The sequence below is a fragment of the Artemia sp. Qi Xiang Cuo genome, chromosome 9, assembly GCF_049724085.1.
Source record: "Artemia sp. Qi Xiang Cuo chromosome 9, ASM4972408v1, whole genome shotgun sequence".
Classification (NCBI taxonomy): Eukaryota; Metazoa; Arthropoda; class Branchiopoda; order Anostraca; family Artemiidae; genus Artemia; species Artemia sp. Qi Xiang Cuo.
In genome coordinates this window covers 28,619,271-28,636,098 of record NC_142802.1, presented here as the reverse complement: position 1 = coordinate 28,636,098, position 16,828 = coordinate 28,619,271, and the positions used below count along the sequence as shown (strand labels likewise).

The 16,828-nt window shown below is 34.1% G+C and overlaps 1 protein-coding gene across 1 annotated transcript in view; it reads right to left on the bottom strand.

Moving 5' to 3' along the window:
- Window positions 1–16,828, bottom strand: part of LOC148948529 (fibrillin-1-like) — a 200,967-nt gene that overhangs the window by 41,006 nt on the left and 143,133 nt on the right. The window contains exons 29-36 of the mRNA XM_089094443.1: window positions 16,165–16,382; window positions 15,520–15,658; window positions 13,154–13,267; window positions 11,886–12,044; window positions 9,634–9,828; window positions 5,936–6,064; window positions 2,832–3,080; window positions 1,597–1,851 (exon numbers count right to left, since the gene is read on the bottom strand). Of these exons, the coding sequence (XP_088950569.1) occupies window positions 1,597–1,851; window positions 2,832–3,080; window positions 5,936–6,064; window positions 9,634–9,828; window positions 11,886–12,044; window positions 13,154–13,267; window positions 15,520–15,658; window positions 16,165–16,382 (1,458 nt within the window). The remainder of the gene's footprint in view (window positions 1–1,596; window positions 1,852–2,831; window positions 3,081–5,935; window positions 6,065–9,633; window positions 9,829–11,885; window positions 12,045–13,153; window positions 13,268–15,519; window positions 15,659–16,164; window positions 16,383–16,828) is intronic.

Genomic DNA, 16,828 nt, shown 5'->3' with positions numbered 1-16,828 from the left:
TGGATGAGGTTATTATATCATTTGGTATTATATGCTATATGGATATGCAGTACCGTGTTATATTATATTAAATTACTTAATTATAATTAGGTAATTCAACATTTTGCACAAGTAAAATGACCAAATCTCAATTACAAGTTTCCAGGAAAATCTCTCGCTTGAATATTAGGGCAAGATCAGGCTAGCACGCAAGAATTTATATCAGGGTGAGGAGGAGAAGGGGCAGAATAAAAAAAAATAAATAGATGGAATTGTATGAAAAATTTTGAAGGTGTAGAAAATGTAAAAAAAACAAGAGATGGTAAAATTCCCAAAATTCATGTGATGGAAATACAACCTCCCCAAACCCTGCATATTTACCCTATTCTGTTCTAATCTGCTGAAGTTTTAAAAACCTGGCAGTTATTACTCATCAGAATGGATTTTTCACAGACAAACCAATCCTAAATTAATAAGCCTCCAACATCACGCCCATGATTGAGTAAAGTTTATCCCTCAAAATCTCTTTTTAACCAGTATTTTTGCAAAGAAGGTAGTGTCATTAGAACACAAAATCAATAAAATCAAATGAAAGTTAAAGAAAAATAACTTGATAATTCCTTTTTTGCAAGATAACTATGTCTGTAACGTTTAAGTAACATTAAGTAACGCTCTCTTTAGTCTATCTATTATTTATATTAAAATAAAAATAATTTCATCGTTTCCTTCTTCTTCACGGAGGCTGCTGTAAATTTTAATTATGCGCTATAATTTGTGGAACGGTTGATTCATATCCTCTTTTTGCAGGGGAATTAAAATAAATAATTCGACTCAATTCTAAAACGAGTTAGAATATTTTACAGTTGTATAATTATTCTTTTCTTTCTCTTAACTTTTTGGTTGTTTTAATTGGACTTTACCCGTTTTCTTTCATATTTCACCTCTATTTTTAGCGCTTGACCATTCTACCATTGTACCACAAGCTCCATTTCACCACCACAGGATAGCAGGGTCGGAGTGCTTATTACAGCCTGAAATTGTAATTTAATACTAAACTGAATTTTCCTGGGACGATAAACTCATTATTAGAAATAAAATGAGCGCAGAGATTTCTTTCCTATATATGTTTCATGGTTACCTGGTTATGTATGAAAATTATTTGGCTACAAGCACAAGAGCCTGTCGTACCACAGGCATAAAAAGAAAACAACAAAGCGCACACTGTTACGTAGACCAAAGGAAACATATTTTGCCCGCTTCTCCAAAACATAAAATTATAAACCCACTTAACCCCTCCCCCCCAACAAAAAAAAACAAATCTTAAGGTTTCAAATCGATCACTCGGCCTTGAGACATATCAGGTACATTTACCCAAAAACGTTCAAAATTCGTCACTTGCCGTTGAAACCTGCATGAATAATAATACTTTCTTGTTAGGACAAACGTATACTCTCTTGTGAGGATCAACAACCTACTGGCTCATATTGTGTAATGGAGAAATACTCGCTTTAGGTACTCTTTGCATAACATTATGTTCTTGTTGCTAGATTAGTGATTGGCTAGGAGTTACAGAGACTTGTGAATTATATAAAATGCGACATGAAACTAATTACTCACCTTCACATGTGTTACCATCTGGCAGGAGCTCATAGCCATTTGGACACGAGCACACAAAGGAGCCCATAAGGTTTTGACATTTTCCAGGTGGGGGACATGTACCCGGTACTTCCATACATTCATTAATGTCGCGGCAATTCATTCCGTCATCAGTTGGCATGTAGCCATCAGCGCATTCACAGATAAAAGAACCTGGAATATTCTTACAACGACCGTTTCTACAAACATTCAGCAACATTCTGCATTCGTCAATATCTAGAAATAGAAATAATAAAATAGTTATTCATATAATAATAAAATACTTTTTCATATAGATATTAGGCACATTAAAGTAATCTTTTTTTTCTCTTTTTTGTTACACTTTGAATTTCCACGGATCCCTAAATTTCACTAAGACGTTTGTGATTCTTGAAAATCTCTTAAAGACAATATTATAGGAACTGGATATTATTTCAATATGTTAGTACTCAGGGATGCAGCTGGTGTCCAAGAGAATTCCTTTTTGTTCTCTTTTGTTGGTCCTTTTCACACTGTTAACACTCAAACATTTAAAGTGGGGAAGTTTTCCAAAATACACACTTTTTTGCCCCTTGGACCCATCTTAGGTCCTGAAAAGCGCCATCTCCTAATATTAATCTTTTAGTTGTTTTAAAAGAAAAAGTTTTTAGGGCAGTGCCACATTTTCATCTGTGTTGCCAAGTTAAACCGTAAAAACAAAAAACAAAACCAATTAGTTAAATTTTTCGGCACTTTCCGTCCGTAAAAATCCGGACATTAACAGTTTATTGATTCCCAGGGACAACTAGTCCTTCAAACAGAAAACCTACACTTTCTTAAACTGTCAGGTGAAATATGTGTTTTACTCATCTTATACTGATTTTTACCTCACGTTTCTCTTTGTTAAATTTGGCACCCGGTTCAATCAAAACTACATATGGAGGTCTTGTTTCATTACAAACTGAGCCTTCAATTTTTACTGATTTCGTAAGAACAACATGGTTGTTTAAGTTTTCACTTAACCAATTTAAACAATTGGATTTCATCTCTACTGTTTTGGTACAAACATATATAAATATTTCTGAACTCCTCCTGATAATCGGTAAAATGTACTAAAAAACAAAACATATTAGTTGTCTGCAAATTATAAATTCTTTGTTCTCCGCTCTTTTTACGGAGTAGTTAATTTGGCAATTGAAGAACTCATTTTTTTTTAGCACTCAGAGAATTGAAATTACCTTGGCAATCTCCCGATGCAGACAGTTTGAAACCTTGATGACAGTGGCATTTGTAGCTGCCCATTGTGTTGATACAAGTACCATTGTTACAAATACCAACATTACGGCTACATTCGTCAATGTCAATACATGAATCTCTAGATGGTGTTAGCGTATAGCCTGGTTTGCAAACACATTGGAAGCTGCCTTGGAAGTTGTTGCATTCTCCGTTGTTGCAAACACCAATACGCTCACGGCACTCGTCAACATCTAGTATAATAGAAATATTTTAAATATAAGAAATATTCGGTTTTAAATTTCCCAAATTTAAAACGTTTTTGGTCTTAAAAATTTGCATAAACAGCTGATTTTAATTATTTATAATAGTTAAATTTAAACAACGCGAAATAAAAGTATTTAGATAGATAAAAGAAAATATACATATACTATGAAAAAAATTATTTAGCAGTAAATATAATTTTTATTTTCTCGAAAATGAAAGGATAACTCTTCTTTCCGAAGGAAACTCTTCTTTCTTATTGCACTTAATAATGTCTACAAGTTGCATTAAACCTATAATAATAATAATAGTTTATTTATAAGCAACAAAAACACTATACAATAAGCATTAAAATGTAGAGTAAAAAAGAAACTAAAAATATACACAAAAAATGTAAAGCATACAAAATCGATCAAGAGCAGGCCTTGAGAGCTTCCTGTGTAGCTTTTCCAACTCTAATGTTGTGTCAGGTATATCATATATATTAATTAGAATCCGTTTACGAGTCCAAGGAGGAATGAAAAATAGAAACTTATAATATCTGAAATAAATACTCCAAATCCTTTTTAAATCACTTTTTCTCAGGATGGGGAAATTCCTGCCGTGTAAAGGACTGATTGATCGCAGTATGTATAGTAGAATTGCACCAGCACCTGTCTTTTATATTTCCCTAGATTGGGAACCCAAAACTAGAAAACTACTTTTAAACGATTTTTCCACTAAATTGTGAAATAGGCAAAAAAAAATTTATAATTGTTAAAAGTAATTATTTTGATTAATCTAATCTTATATAAATATTGATAGTTAATTACTTATAGGAAGACCAATTTTATTATCTTAAAATCTAATACTTATTTTTTAACTAGCTTTTAGCCTCTGGGTGAAAGAATAACTACAGTTTGTGTCTATTTTAGTCATTTGTGCCTATTTGTGTTCAAGTCAATTTCTTTTTACGCTGTAGGCTACCTTTTCTTTGTCTCGAAAACCGTAGAAAAACTTTCAAAACATACTACACAAAAGGAAATATTTTATTCATACAAGGGATATTTATAGATACTGCAAGTTAGATTATAATCATACGAATAGTAAAGTAATATTTCCCCAAACGGTAACCGTACAAATCAAGTTGAACATTTTCGCTTATAGCTTTTTTCTGAAGTCTTTTGGTTTTTATCTTGGTTTTCAGATTGATTGTAATTTAAATTGGAAAAAATATAGTGAAATTGTATCGGTGAAAGTTGCACGGGGCTTAAGGCTGATTCGTAGATTTAAACATGTCTTTCCTGTTTCAGTTTTGAAGATTTTATATAATTCACTTATTCATCCTTACATTGTATACGGTTGTTCTGTGTGGGCTAGTAATTTTGTTGTAAATTTAAAACGGATAAAAAAAGTGCAGAATAAAGCACTGCGCCTGCTCGATGACTTTGAAAATTGTGAAAGTACAATGTATTGTTATCACCATTTTAAGGTTTTAAATGTTGGGCAGTTGAGTAAATATCAGACATGTATTTTTGTGCATCGGTGTTTAAAGAATTTAGCACCTAATTATTTTTTTGATGTTTTATCATTGAATTCTGCGTACCATTCTTATGATACAAGGAATTCTGCGGACCTAGTACATGAGAGACGACAAACTGCTAGGTCTAGTTTTGTATTTAGGCATGTGGGTGTTTGGTATGGAACAGTCTTCCGGAAAGCACTAGGATGGCTGAGAGTGTGTCCTCTTTTAAAAATAGGTTAAAGAATTTCTTAATGAATAGGGATGGGTGAGGGGGGGGGCTGTATTCTGTCTTCTGTCTTGTATAAGGATTGGTTTGCGGTTCTTATGAGGTTTATTTCTTATTTATATATATGATTGCATTTTTTTTTTTCCATTGTATATGTGAGTAAGTTTTTTTTCAATATATATATGAGTGAGTAAAATAGTGAGTCCCACCACATCTGTATAGATTTTCACGTGGTAGGTCTGTTTGATATGTTTTTTTTGTGAATATTGATATTTAATAAAAATGAATTTTTCTCATAGATGTTCTCACTTGAAGCACTAATCTTGTTAGAATCACTCACCTTGATCATTATTGACTGCACCAAGATTGTTTGGGAAGTCGGAAAGATTGCTATGAAAAAAAAGAAAAAAAAACTGAAGCACACGTTGGCACCAAGCATTTCGAAGCTCACCAAGAGTTGCTAGGCACTTTCTGTGTAATTCTGTGTTTATGCATTCCGAAGTCAGATTTCGATAATATTTCAAAAATTTACCAGTCATTATTTTGAAGATTCATCATTATTCCTGTGACATGCTCATCTCTAATGAGATGCCGGATCTATGAACCTTCTACAGATTTCTACATGGTAAGCTAGGATAATACATTTAAAAGTCTTTGTTCCTTTTACATATGAGCGTTATGTGTTTATTTGCACGCTTGCAAACCTTGCGAGGCACCGATAATGCATCTCACCCAACTTTGCTCTAAAATAGGCAAAAGAGACTTGTCTAGCAAATTTACTGCCCACTGAAAACACCTCCTATGATCAATATTCCATCCCTCAGACGGTGACTACACTCACAGAAGGTATGAATGAAACGAATCGACAAACCCCAGTTTAAAAATCACTATGCCTTTACAACTCGGAAACGGCTCAAAAACCGAACTCGGCAATAAGTCACAAGAGATCAATTATACATTTTTTTTTATAGCACTCCTTAGAAATCCTTTGCTCAAAACAATCCCAAAAATCTTTTGTCGCACCTGAGAGATGTGTGTACTCTCACTCAGGAGCCCCTGATCTAGAAACATTTTTGAAAGAATTTTTCAAACTTAGATATATAAGAAAATCTTACCAACACATTCTCTGCCACTGTGAGCCAGTTTATATCCATCTGGACAAACACATTCAAAACTACCAGGGGTATTTACACACTGAGCATTGCCACGGCAAGGGTTTGGAACACGGTTGCATTCATTTTCATCTAAAAAAATTACAATGATTGAGAAGAGCTATAAACATGAGAAGTATATCAGAATTCAACATCCAGCATTGGTAGTACTGGCCGAGTTAACTGCCACCTTGATTACCAAACGCAAAAAAAAAAAAAATTAAATAAAACAGATAAATAATTTATACAAAAAGAACATTTGGAATTAATTAGATAATATGCTTTTGCCTCTTAGTTGGCCTTTTGACAAAATATAAAACAGGATTTCTTTTCCATTTTTATGTTTTTCACATATTCTATTACTCTTACAGACTTCTGCTTAGTAAAAAAGGAAATGAAAAAAACTAATCAATTCATGTGATACCAAAATGACACCAAAATGAAAAAAAGAAGAAGAAAGAGAAAAGATAGACAAACGCAAAACATTGTATATTTTCAACACTAGCATACAATACGAGCATACTCGTACTTTTCAGTAGGTCTTTCTTCTGATATACTCTGATAAGTGAAATCCACAAGCGGCACCACAGTCACAAGCAGCATAAATGTCACAAGAGCCATTGGGACAATAGGAGCAAATATAGCTATAACATTTGCAAGACTGGCTGCAGCAAATAAGTTATATTAGCCATTGTAATCATTTACAGCATAGAAGTCAAAAAAATTAAGTATATTAGTGGTAGAGCCATTCACACCACGAACTTCTTTAGTCATAAAATTAGAGAATAAAAAGAGCTAAAAAAATTTATAGCCATAAAAGAAGCAAGAGCCATAAAAAAACTTCATATTAGCCATTTGAGATTTACGGTCATTCACTTAACAAGAGCCATCGAACATGTATATATTTTTCATGGAGTATATGTTTTCACGTAATATTTTTAGATTGGAAACACCATTAAGTAATAAATTATTTACTTTTTCATTTTTTTGTTTATATAAATTCTATAAATAAATATAAATTTTTTTTTGAAGGTGAAGTATGGTAAAGTATGTATATACTTCATTGGGGAAGTATGTATATATTTTTCATGAAGTATATGTTTTCACGTAATATTTTTAGATTAGAAACACCCATAAGTAATAAACTTTGGCGAAACAGTACAAAGAACAGAAATGGGAACTAGAGGAAGAGGTGGTTTTTAGAGTTAGAGGCACTCCCAAAACGACACCTGACCAGCAGAATCCCCACAAAAATAGCTTCTAACGGTTCTGCTTTCGCTATAAATATTCATTTTAAGCATACTGGATGGGTATTTACGCAACATTTTTTTTTTTGGGGGGGGGGGAGATCACAAATACAAAAAGCGTCGAATTACATGGAAAAATACAAGAAACTATTCAAGAAGCGTAGAAACCACGAAATTGTTTTGGGTGTAGCATGTGACCCAGGGCCCTCCATTCTGTGTACGTATTTAGTAATTAGATCTGGTTAGCTCGATATGACAAGCCCCTCCCCATTTAAACAATACAACTTTTCTGCGATACACACACACCTAATTCAATGACGGAAAAGGCGTTTTGCAGCAACAAAAGGTTATACAAACGAATTAAATCACCAATAAAAATCGGCATCAAGTTAGAACAAAAAAGTCTAAAATTAAGTTGTTTTTGAACAACAGGCATCTTAAGCGCGTAATTATTTTTATCATTTAGCTGGTAACTACCCTTTTTCAAAACACATTGTTCCCGTATAATATTATGATCTCCCAAAATTTTATTCCTGCACAAAAAACGTCTTAATATTATGATCTCCCAAAATTTTATTCCTGCACAAAAAACGTCTTAAACACGTTTCATTTTTAACTGATAGTACACCAATATATAAATAACAGGAAGGAAAGGGACAACACCCGGGTGTCGATTGTAGGGTCAGGGGGCTCATGCTTAATTTGGATTGTAATTGATACCATAAAAACAGTAAAATTGCCTCTCCCTAGATTTAAAAAATATATTTTGCCCCCCTCCCCCCTATTCTCTAATTGTACTGAATCGAAGCCACTGGGAAACATTTCCGAAACATTAACAAAAAAATATCTTATAAAAACTATACATTTCTAGTGTCAGGTCACCAGCTTCTGTTTGATTATACCGATGACACTTCGGCTTGAAATTCTCTCTTCTCCTCATATTCTTTTTAAAGTTTTTTTTTGTTTAAAAATGAATCAAGCTTTTAAACATACGACTGCGTGTTTACATATGCTTATTTCCGATTTTAAGTAAGCTAGGTTCCCGTGAAACTCTGCGGGCAGATATTAAATAAAATCAGCCATGGCCCTCTCAGAGGCCCACAGTTTCATTTTCATGACTCGAATCTTCTGAATCTCTGGCTGAAAATTCGTCTACAAATTTTTCAACAATGTTTTGAATTGTTAGAAAAATCACTTGCAATTCTCAACAACGATTTTTCGCTAGCTCCCAGAAACATATTTTCTATTGAAACTGTTATTGACAAATTTGTGATATGACAGCCAAAACATATTCTACGGCCTCGGGTATTTTTGGCGGGCTATAGAGGCCAATTATCATATTTTGTTATTTGCTATTATCTTCAACTACAAATTCAGTGATTTTTCGCTAGCTCACGGAAGCATATTTTCTAATGAAACTATTACTGACAAATTTTGTGATATGACGGCCGAAACGTATTTCCAAAGCCTCAGATATTCATGGCGGGTTATAGAGACCGATTATCATTATTAGTTATTTGCTATTATCTGCAACTAGAACTTCAATAGCTTGCAGGTTAATAATTAGTAAAAAAAAAAAAAAAGGTAAAGAATAAGGCATTAGACTTTACAGTCCCTACCAGTGGTGCTGATCTCCGTTTCTTGGCCCTTCAGCCAGGAAGTGCAATGAGGGGGAGGGGGGCCAACCATCCTGTACTTTCACACACCCTTCCTTTTAACCTTTCCCGGATTTCTCCAGGTACCCATTTGAAGCTGATAATTAGTAAAAGGGGCTAATATAGTAGTTCCTTCAGAACTTGCAATAATGAACGTGGATAATTTTTTTTTTATTTTATGCTTTTGAGCGAAAATGACGCAGAAAAATTAATTATCCTTAACGATAGCTTGTGGTTCAAAAGCACCCTCTGAAATCCTTGCCACATTAGGACTTTTTACGCACAAAAAAAAAAAAAAAAAAAAAAGTAGCGTCAAATTGCCAATTTACTGACGAGATTCAGGGTCTCCAGTAAACCATTCACGGCCTTATAATCTCAGGTGAAAAATCCGAGTGTATTTCAACCCTTGGTTCATCCCTATACCCCCTCCCCCGCGTAATCCGGAAACCATCTGAAGGGAAATCGCTTGCTTTTTATGCTAAACCTTTTTAAGCGCATGCGTCCAACTTATTGTTCTGATCTCTTAACTTGTCTTATTTTTAAAAATTAAGTTTTAATTGTTTTGCATTTTACGATTGCTTATAAAAGTTTTTTTTTTTCGTTATCACATGGTAATGATTGATTATTTCCACCTGATTGATTATAGACCAGCTTCGTTGCACATTTTGCATTTAGGCAGGAAAATACCTTTGATGGCTAAGATTTCTAAAATGCTTGCCATGTTTCGATTTTGTTACCCCAGAAAAAAAGATTAAAGTACCAATGCACTGATGAGATTCAGGATCTTCAGCAAAGCCTCTATTACAATCGCACTTGAATGATCCCGGTGTGTTCATACAAATTCCATTTTGACATGCTTGAGGCATTAGCGCACACTCATCGATTTCCCTAGCTCGTCCGGTAATTGGATCCACGATTTGTCCTGGTTGAGATCCACAAAGAGAAAGATAGTCTCCTGAAAAAAATGTGTTATAAAAGCTGTCTGTGACATAGATAAATCAGGAGATACAACAATCAGGGGTGTAGCTCCAGCACTTTTATTTGGGGGGGGGGGTTAAGAAGGGTCCATAGCCGGATGGTCAAGGGACATGGGCTATGTAATAATTTCTTCTCCAAATTATTGGGGGGGAGGGGGAGGTGTAATTTCCCCCTTGCCCCCCCCCTCTCCAAAAAACAAAAACAAAAAAAACGGCACCCCTGACAACAATCTAAACTAGAAAATATCAAAGTTATTAAGCTTTTCGCGAAAGGCGTATTTGGCCTTATTAAAATGTGATACCATTTAGTTCTACAGGTATATCTCTCTTAAACTGTCGGAACATAGAAAATAACGAAGTTATTAAGCTTTCCACAAAAATTGCTTTTGGTCTTATTAAAGGAGGATATTATTCGGTGCCAAAGGTACATCTCTATTAAGCTGTTGGAATGTTTAAAATAACCAAAGTATTCAGTTTTTTAGCGAAAATTTTCTCTCCAAGGGTAGCACCAACTTAAAAATGATCCCATTCAAAGATATAATAATATCAAACCACCGAAAAAGTGTAGAATTTCAAATATGATATTAAAACCCTAATTTTTAAAAACTTAATTTTTATTCTAAGTTCTTAATGTATCTTTACTCCCCAGTAGTTCACTCCACTAATTTCAGTATACCAATATACAAATAGTGCATAGTACATAGTACCACAGTACATGTCAATGAACCACTAGCTACCCCACGGAAAATATTGCAGAGGGAATTTCTAAGGAATCATGAAGCGAAAACCTTAACTATATGTTGGACGAAAATCGTTACTACTTTAATTTCCCACTCAATAGAGAGTCAAATTTCCAAGCGAGCCTTTGATACTGTTCATCATAGAAAGGGTAAATAGAAATTTTTCTGCTTCATTAGGAACTGTAGATAAAATAACGACTTGAAGGTATCAAAATTCAAAGCACATGGAGATCAAGGCTTGTGGATACACAAGACCTTATCACTAAATTTGTCCCTGAAGTTTTTTTAAAACAATATCCTAAGACCAGTTTAATTCGTATTTTTGAGGGTAACCTGCTTTTCATATTTACAAATTTAGACTAAGGTTCAAAAACCAAGAATAGGTGGAAGAAATACTTATTTTCTATAATTATTTTCTTACATTTTTAAAGCTTGTATTTTCAGTAAAAGGAGGGACAGTTCCAAAGCGTAGCACGAAGGACAGTGTATCTAGTTAAACTTGAGATTTTTAAGTTTTAGATATAAAATTTATAAAAATAAGTTTTAAAAATGAACTACTTCTGTATTTTCTCACTTTTACCATTTTAAAATCTATACAATTAGCAATACTTAAAAAAGTAAAACGTACCACAATTATTTGATTGCTAAATTTATATACATACAGCAAATGAGCACTAAATTCAGAAAACTAAGTATATATTTAAAGTTCTTTAAACACACATTACTTAAACATTAATTTAATAGTGTTCGTATTGACTATGATAAACAGATCCTAAAGACAGATTGCCAAACTAAAACAACTTAACTGTTTTGCAGGCATAGTGTTTTCAAACTAAACCGATGGTGTTTTGTGAATTCATGTCTTTTACGCTAGTTTTCAATATACAAAAATTTTGTCTAGGTTAAGACCCATTCTCAGCATTTCTTTATCTAACTCTTTGATTTAAGCATTTGACTTGGCAAAAAGAAATGTTTTTTTTTAAATCAGAGGTGCAATAAGCACCTCTGATGAGGTGCTTATTGCAGAAGCTTATATTCATTAAACATCCCTTAAAATACTTAATAATGAACAAAAATTTTAATTATTTAACGTACTCGTGCATCACCCCTTGAAATATTTGCCATAAAACACTCGTTTTTAACATTTTCTAAGAAATAAGAAATGAAAAAAGAATTGGCTGATTTTGCGCATGTGCCTGATCGTACACTACTTAAACAAACTTAGACTTTTTTCTAGTCTTTAAAGTGAATAAGTAAAAATAGGATAAATGACTAATGAACTAAATAGAACTAACTAGATCCTAAAGCAGGGCAAGCTTCGCAGTTGATACCCCAAGCGGCTCCCATGGAGCAGCAGCACAACATCTTTGTTTGGCTCTGGCTCATAGCGTTGATACACGTGTTGTTTATGTATGACATGTAGCAAGGCTCTTTTCTCATATCAATGCATTCTCCTGAAAAAAGGAAAGTTGAATTAGATTACAGTTTTCCTCTCAAAACCACGGAATCCACTTGCACCCTAGGCTCCGCAGAAGGTCCCATAAAAATAAGTGAGTTACAATGAACTCAGATTAAGTTACGTGAAAAGCGAGGAATAAAGTTGAAAGAGATAGGGTATATTGAGACATGTAATTTCTTTTACGAGTTATACAAGTGGAAAAGGGAGGGAAAATTGCTCAAAAGGGCTGGAAAGAGGCAGCGTTTTTCAAGCTGAAAACAGTCTTATTCTACGTCAGCTTTCAATAAGGAATTCTTTCTAGATTAGAGCTCTTTTTGAGTGCTCGCAACCCCCCAAAAATATTCAAGGGTTTCAAAGGATTTATAAACATTTAACATAATTATAGCAAGATTTGATTGAATTCAAAATAATAAATGGTTCTCTTCAGAAAAATGAACGCTTAACGCTAGTATTTAGTTCACATTTAAAACGGTTGATCACACAATTTTTTTTAAAGTTAGGCAGTAGATAACAAATAAGAATTTCAGATATTAAAAGTTACAGAACAGAAGTAGCTTTGAGATGAGGGCTCCTGGAGCTACGCGCACTGAGCCATTTCTTCGGTTATAATTATAAAGACCAATAGTTACATCCACAGCTGACTATGATTTGATAATGACCGAGGTGAGAGCCATAGACAAAACAGACTAAGGGGAGTTGGTTCACAGTAGCTATGGAAGGAGACGAGATGTTTTCCACAACTGCCGAAATCACAGCCGCTTTTCTGTAACCCCTAAAATAGTCGATAGATGCAAGATTTGCAATTTAGTTCATGAATGTTTCGATAAGCACTCGAGTTTCAAGACATGTTTAATATTGTGCCGAATTCTTGCTATAGGAAATCAAAGAGAAGAGGTTGTCGGACCACAGCTGAAGTTGCTGGAAACTAAGAGTAAGTGTAAAAGTTGTACTTTTTAGAGGTCTATAAACGCTATAAAAACAAAATTTTTAGACCAAATCCTCTGTTGAAATATCAGTACTAAGAACATATCTATAAAAAAGACTAGATCCACGTTGATATTGAACCCTCTAAAGGTTACTTTCAAAAAAAAAAAAATTGCTTACTTCCATTTGGCATGAGCATATATCCTTCAGGACATATGCACTCAAAAGATCCTTCTGTGTTGATGCACTTGCCCACACCACAAATGTCAGGTTCTTCTTCACACTCGTTCAAATCTACAAAATTAAAGTCGGTTAGATGTTTATGAATAGTAATACTTCAGTCACACAGGTGTGTCAAGGATTTTGCTAAATACCAACAGGCCAAAGGTCTAAATGGTTGATTTTCAAAGTTTGCAGAAAATCATCGGGTTAATACTAAAAGAATACGCTCTGACAGCTGAGGCAATAATAATAATAATAATAACAATAATAATAATAATAAAAATAATAATAATAACAATAATAATAATAAAACAAGATCAGGTACTTGTGTGATAAACCCACTACCGCTCAAGTTGTTCATACATTGACGCACTATAGAACCGTTTTTTTTTCGTTGGTGTAATTCAGCTTATCGTGAAACAAGACAAAGAGAAGTGACAGAATAGATAGAAAATATACAATTTGGGCTATATATTTGTGCATTAGGGGTAGAGGGGGGGGGTAAATTATTTTAGCAGTATGAAGTCAGAATGCAATTCTTACTACATAATAAGCAGAATAATTGTACTTAACACACTAGGCATGCAGACCCGCTATACTTTACCCCCCCCCCTAATGTGCCAATATATAGCCCAAATGTGTTTCTAAAAAATCATTCTTTATCTTACTTTGGTATATTTCATTAGGATTGAGCGTCAGAGAAACATATTAGAAGAAAATTAGGTAGTAGGTATATCATACAAGTACCCAAGATCATTTCTAAAGAAATGAAAATTATATACAAAATTCAAACAAAAGGAGATAAGAAACCGTAAGTTTGGATAACAAACAAGCCATATACTATTCAAGCGGCTCGGTTTCGCGTATGAAGCTGAGTTTTTGTAGAAGAACTAGGTGGTTTTTTTCAATATCTGTCAAGGAACCTGTTATTATTTTTCATGGAACCAATAGGAACTAATTTCTACTTGTTTTACATTTGAACACGACATGAGAATGAAAGATATAAATTCTACTGAAAACCTCCAAAAAACAATTGCCTATATGTAAGGGTACAACAATCTTTATTTCATATCGATACAGCCTGACCTAAGACAACCCTTAGGAAATTGCATTTGTGCTTCTTTGAATTTTTGATTAAAATTGAATTATATAAAGCTTTGCAATCCAGAAGCCTTCAATTTGGCTATTACCCAGTATGTCTATGAACTCGCATTGAGAATAATATTTCTTCATATCTGTAAAAGAAAAATAATAATTTAACTAATGTAAACTCTGTTACCAACGCATGTAAACCAGAATTTATTTTTCGGGAAAAAAAATTTGTCGAAACAGCAAAAAACCCGTGAGTTACAAGGTCAAGGAAATGGTAAAATAGATGCCATTTTTGGAATTTACGGTGAAAACAGCAAAAACCACAACATGTGTACTTGTCTTGTATCATCAGTAAAAGTTATTTTGCAAATTACCTAAATAAAAGCCATAGATTGCAGAATTCCTTTTTAAAATTAATACTAAGCCTTTTCTAAATAGAACTACGATTCTTATTCATGATCTGAACTGAAGAATATGCTGTTCCACTGACAATCCTGATCACGAAATACTACTGTAATTTTGAGTTCATTATCTAGATCGAGCTTGACAACATTGCTGGGAAGTAAGATTTTGGCTTCCAATCGTGGGTTTTGGCAGACTACAGGTTTTGTATTGTAAGTTTATAAATTTTCTTGTTTCATAGTTCGACAATCCAGTTTTCAAACCGGTGAGTTCGAAGGTCCGAGGAATATTTGTTAAGTATCTTCCAGGAAAATTATCTAAAGATAATTTTTTCATTCATGTGACTGAAATTATATCAAACAATAAGCTATACGAATAATGCGACTCGATCCCACTTTCTAGGGCTATAATCACAGAAATTTTAAGATGGCTAGGCCACGTTTTACAGATTAAGACTGACAGATCGCCGAAGATTGTGATTTTTGGCCATTCTTCTGGGATCAAACAAAAATAAGTCGTCCCTAATTGAGGTGGGAAGAGGCCATAAGGAAGGATTTAAAGGAAACACACCTCTATGGGAAGGGGTAAATATTTAAGCTTTGAAAAAATTGGGGAGGGAGGAGTGCGCACTGCTGTTCTGGCCTCAGGTGACTTGCTGCAGCAGTGAGTTGTTAGTAGTAGTAATTTTATAAACTTCCTTGTTCCACTTATAATTGTGATTCTTGCTTCAAGAGTCAGGTTCGTCAGTGTAAAAAAATTACAGTTTTGTCAGTATGGTAAACTGAAACTGAAACAAATAATTAGCAAGCTAAATATTGCCGTCAACTTACCAACACAGACTGCATTGGTTTCGTCAATTTTATAACCATCATTACAAATGCACATAAAAGAGCCAAATGTGTTGGAACAGCGACCATTTGTACAAAGGCCATCCATTTCATCACACTCATCAATGTCCTCTAGAACAACCTAAAATTTAAAATATAATTATAGATATTAGTCGTATTATACAGCTTAAAATAGCCATAGTCCAGGAAAAAAAACACCTTGTTCTATTCTCGCTATCATATCAGTTATAGATCCCAATTCTTTTGTGTGCGTAAACAACTGTAGATGATCAGCTAACAATAATTTTTGAAAAATATTTTTCGTTAGGTCTTATTCAAATTTACAACTTTGTAGTATTTCTTACTCTCTGCAAAAAAATGAAGATTCTTAACTTCTTGAAAGGCGTTTTGATAATAGTCTCGTACAGAAATTCTAAAATTTCTTTGTTTCCGAGCCCCTAGGACCTGAAAAAATTCTTTCCCTCCCTTTCAAGAATTATTTTTGTTGTAAAAATCTTTATAACAAAACACGCCCCACCGCCAACAAAAAACCTTCCCCTGAAACAGACTACCAAAAGTTCCAGCTCAGAGTGCTAGTCTACCACGTTAGCATTTTTTTTTAAAGCATTTTACCTAATGAAAACATACCGTGATAGAATTGGGTCTAAAGCCAGATCCCGCTGGACAAAGATTTTTATAGTCTTCCGAATCTGGGTCAGGACAGGCTTCACACATCGGACCCCAGGCTTTGCCAACCGAACAGCAACACGTTGACTTGGAAACTTGCTCTGTGAGGGGTTTGCGGCATACATTCCTCCCGTTTATCATGGTCATGAAATCTAAGTAACAGTTACCAACGCGTTTATCTAGAAAATACGAAATCACGATATTATTGTAATATCTTGTTATGATACTAATATATTATTAATGCAATACTACTAGTAGTGACAATTAATCACAGGACCAGGCTACCTGAAGCTGGGCGCGCCCTGGGGAGTAGAATCAACCCCGGGATAGTGCCTTGTGCGACCTACCTCCCCCCTCTAAAATCGCTTGAAAGCGTATCACAGAAAATAGATATATTTGCTGTTAGCAACTGAGATCTCATCAAACTTAGAATGAGGCCTAATTGCCCCGCCCACCCCCACTCCCCAATCTCAGGCCAAAAAAGAACATGGTGTCTATGATCAAAGTAATGAGTCAAAGTTTGGAATTAAAAAGATGACACAATTAAACAGAATGGTCAAAGTGCTAAAAACCTACAGGTGAAACATGAAGACGGCTGAAAATTGAGTTTTTAATTTCAGTGAAT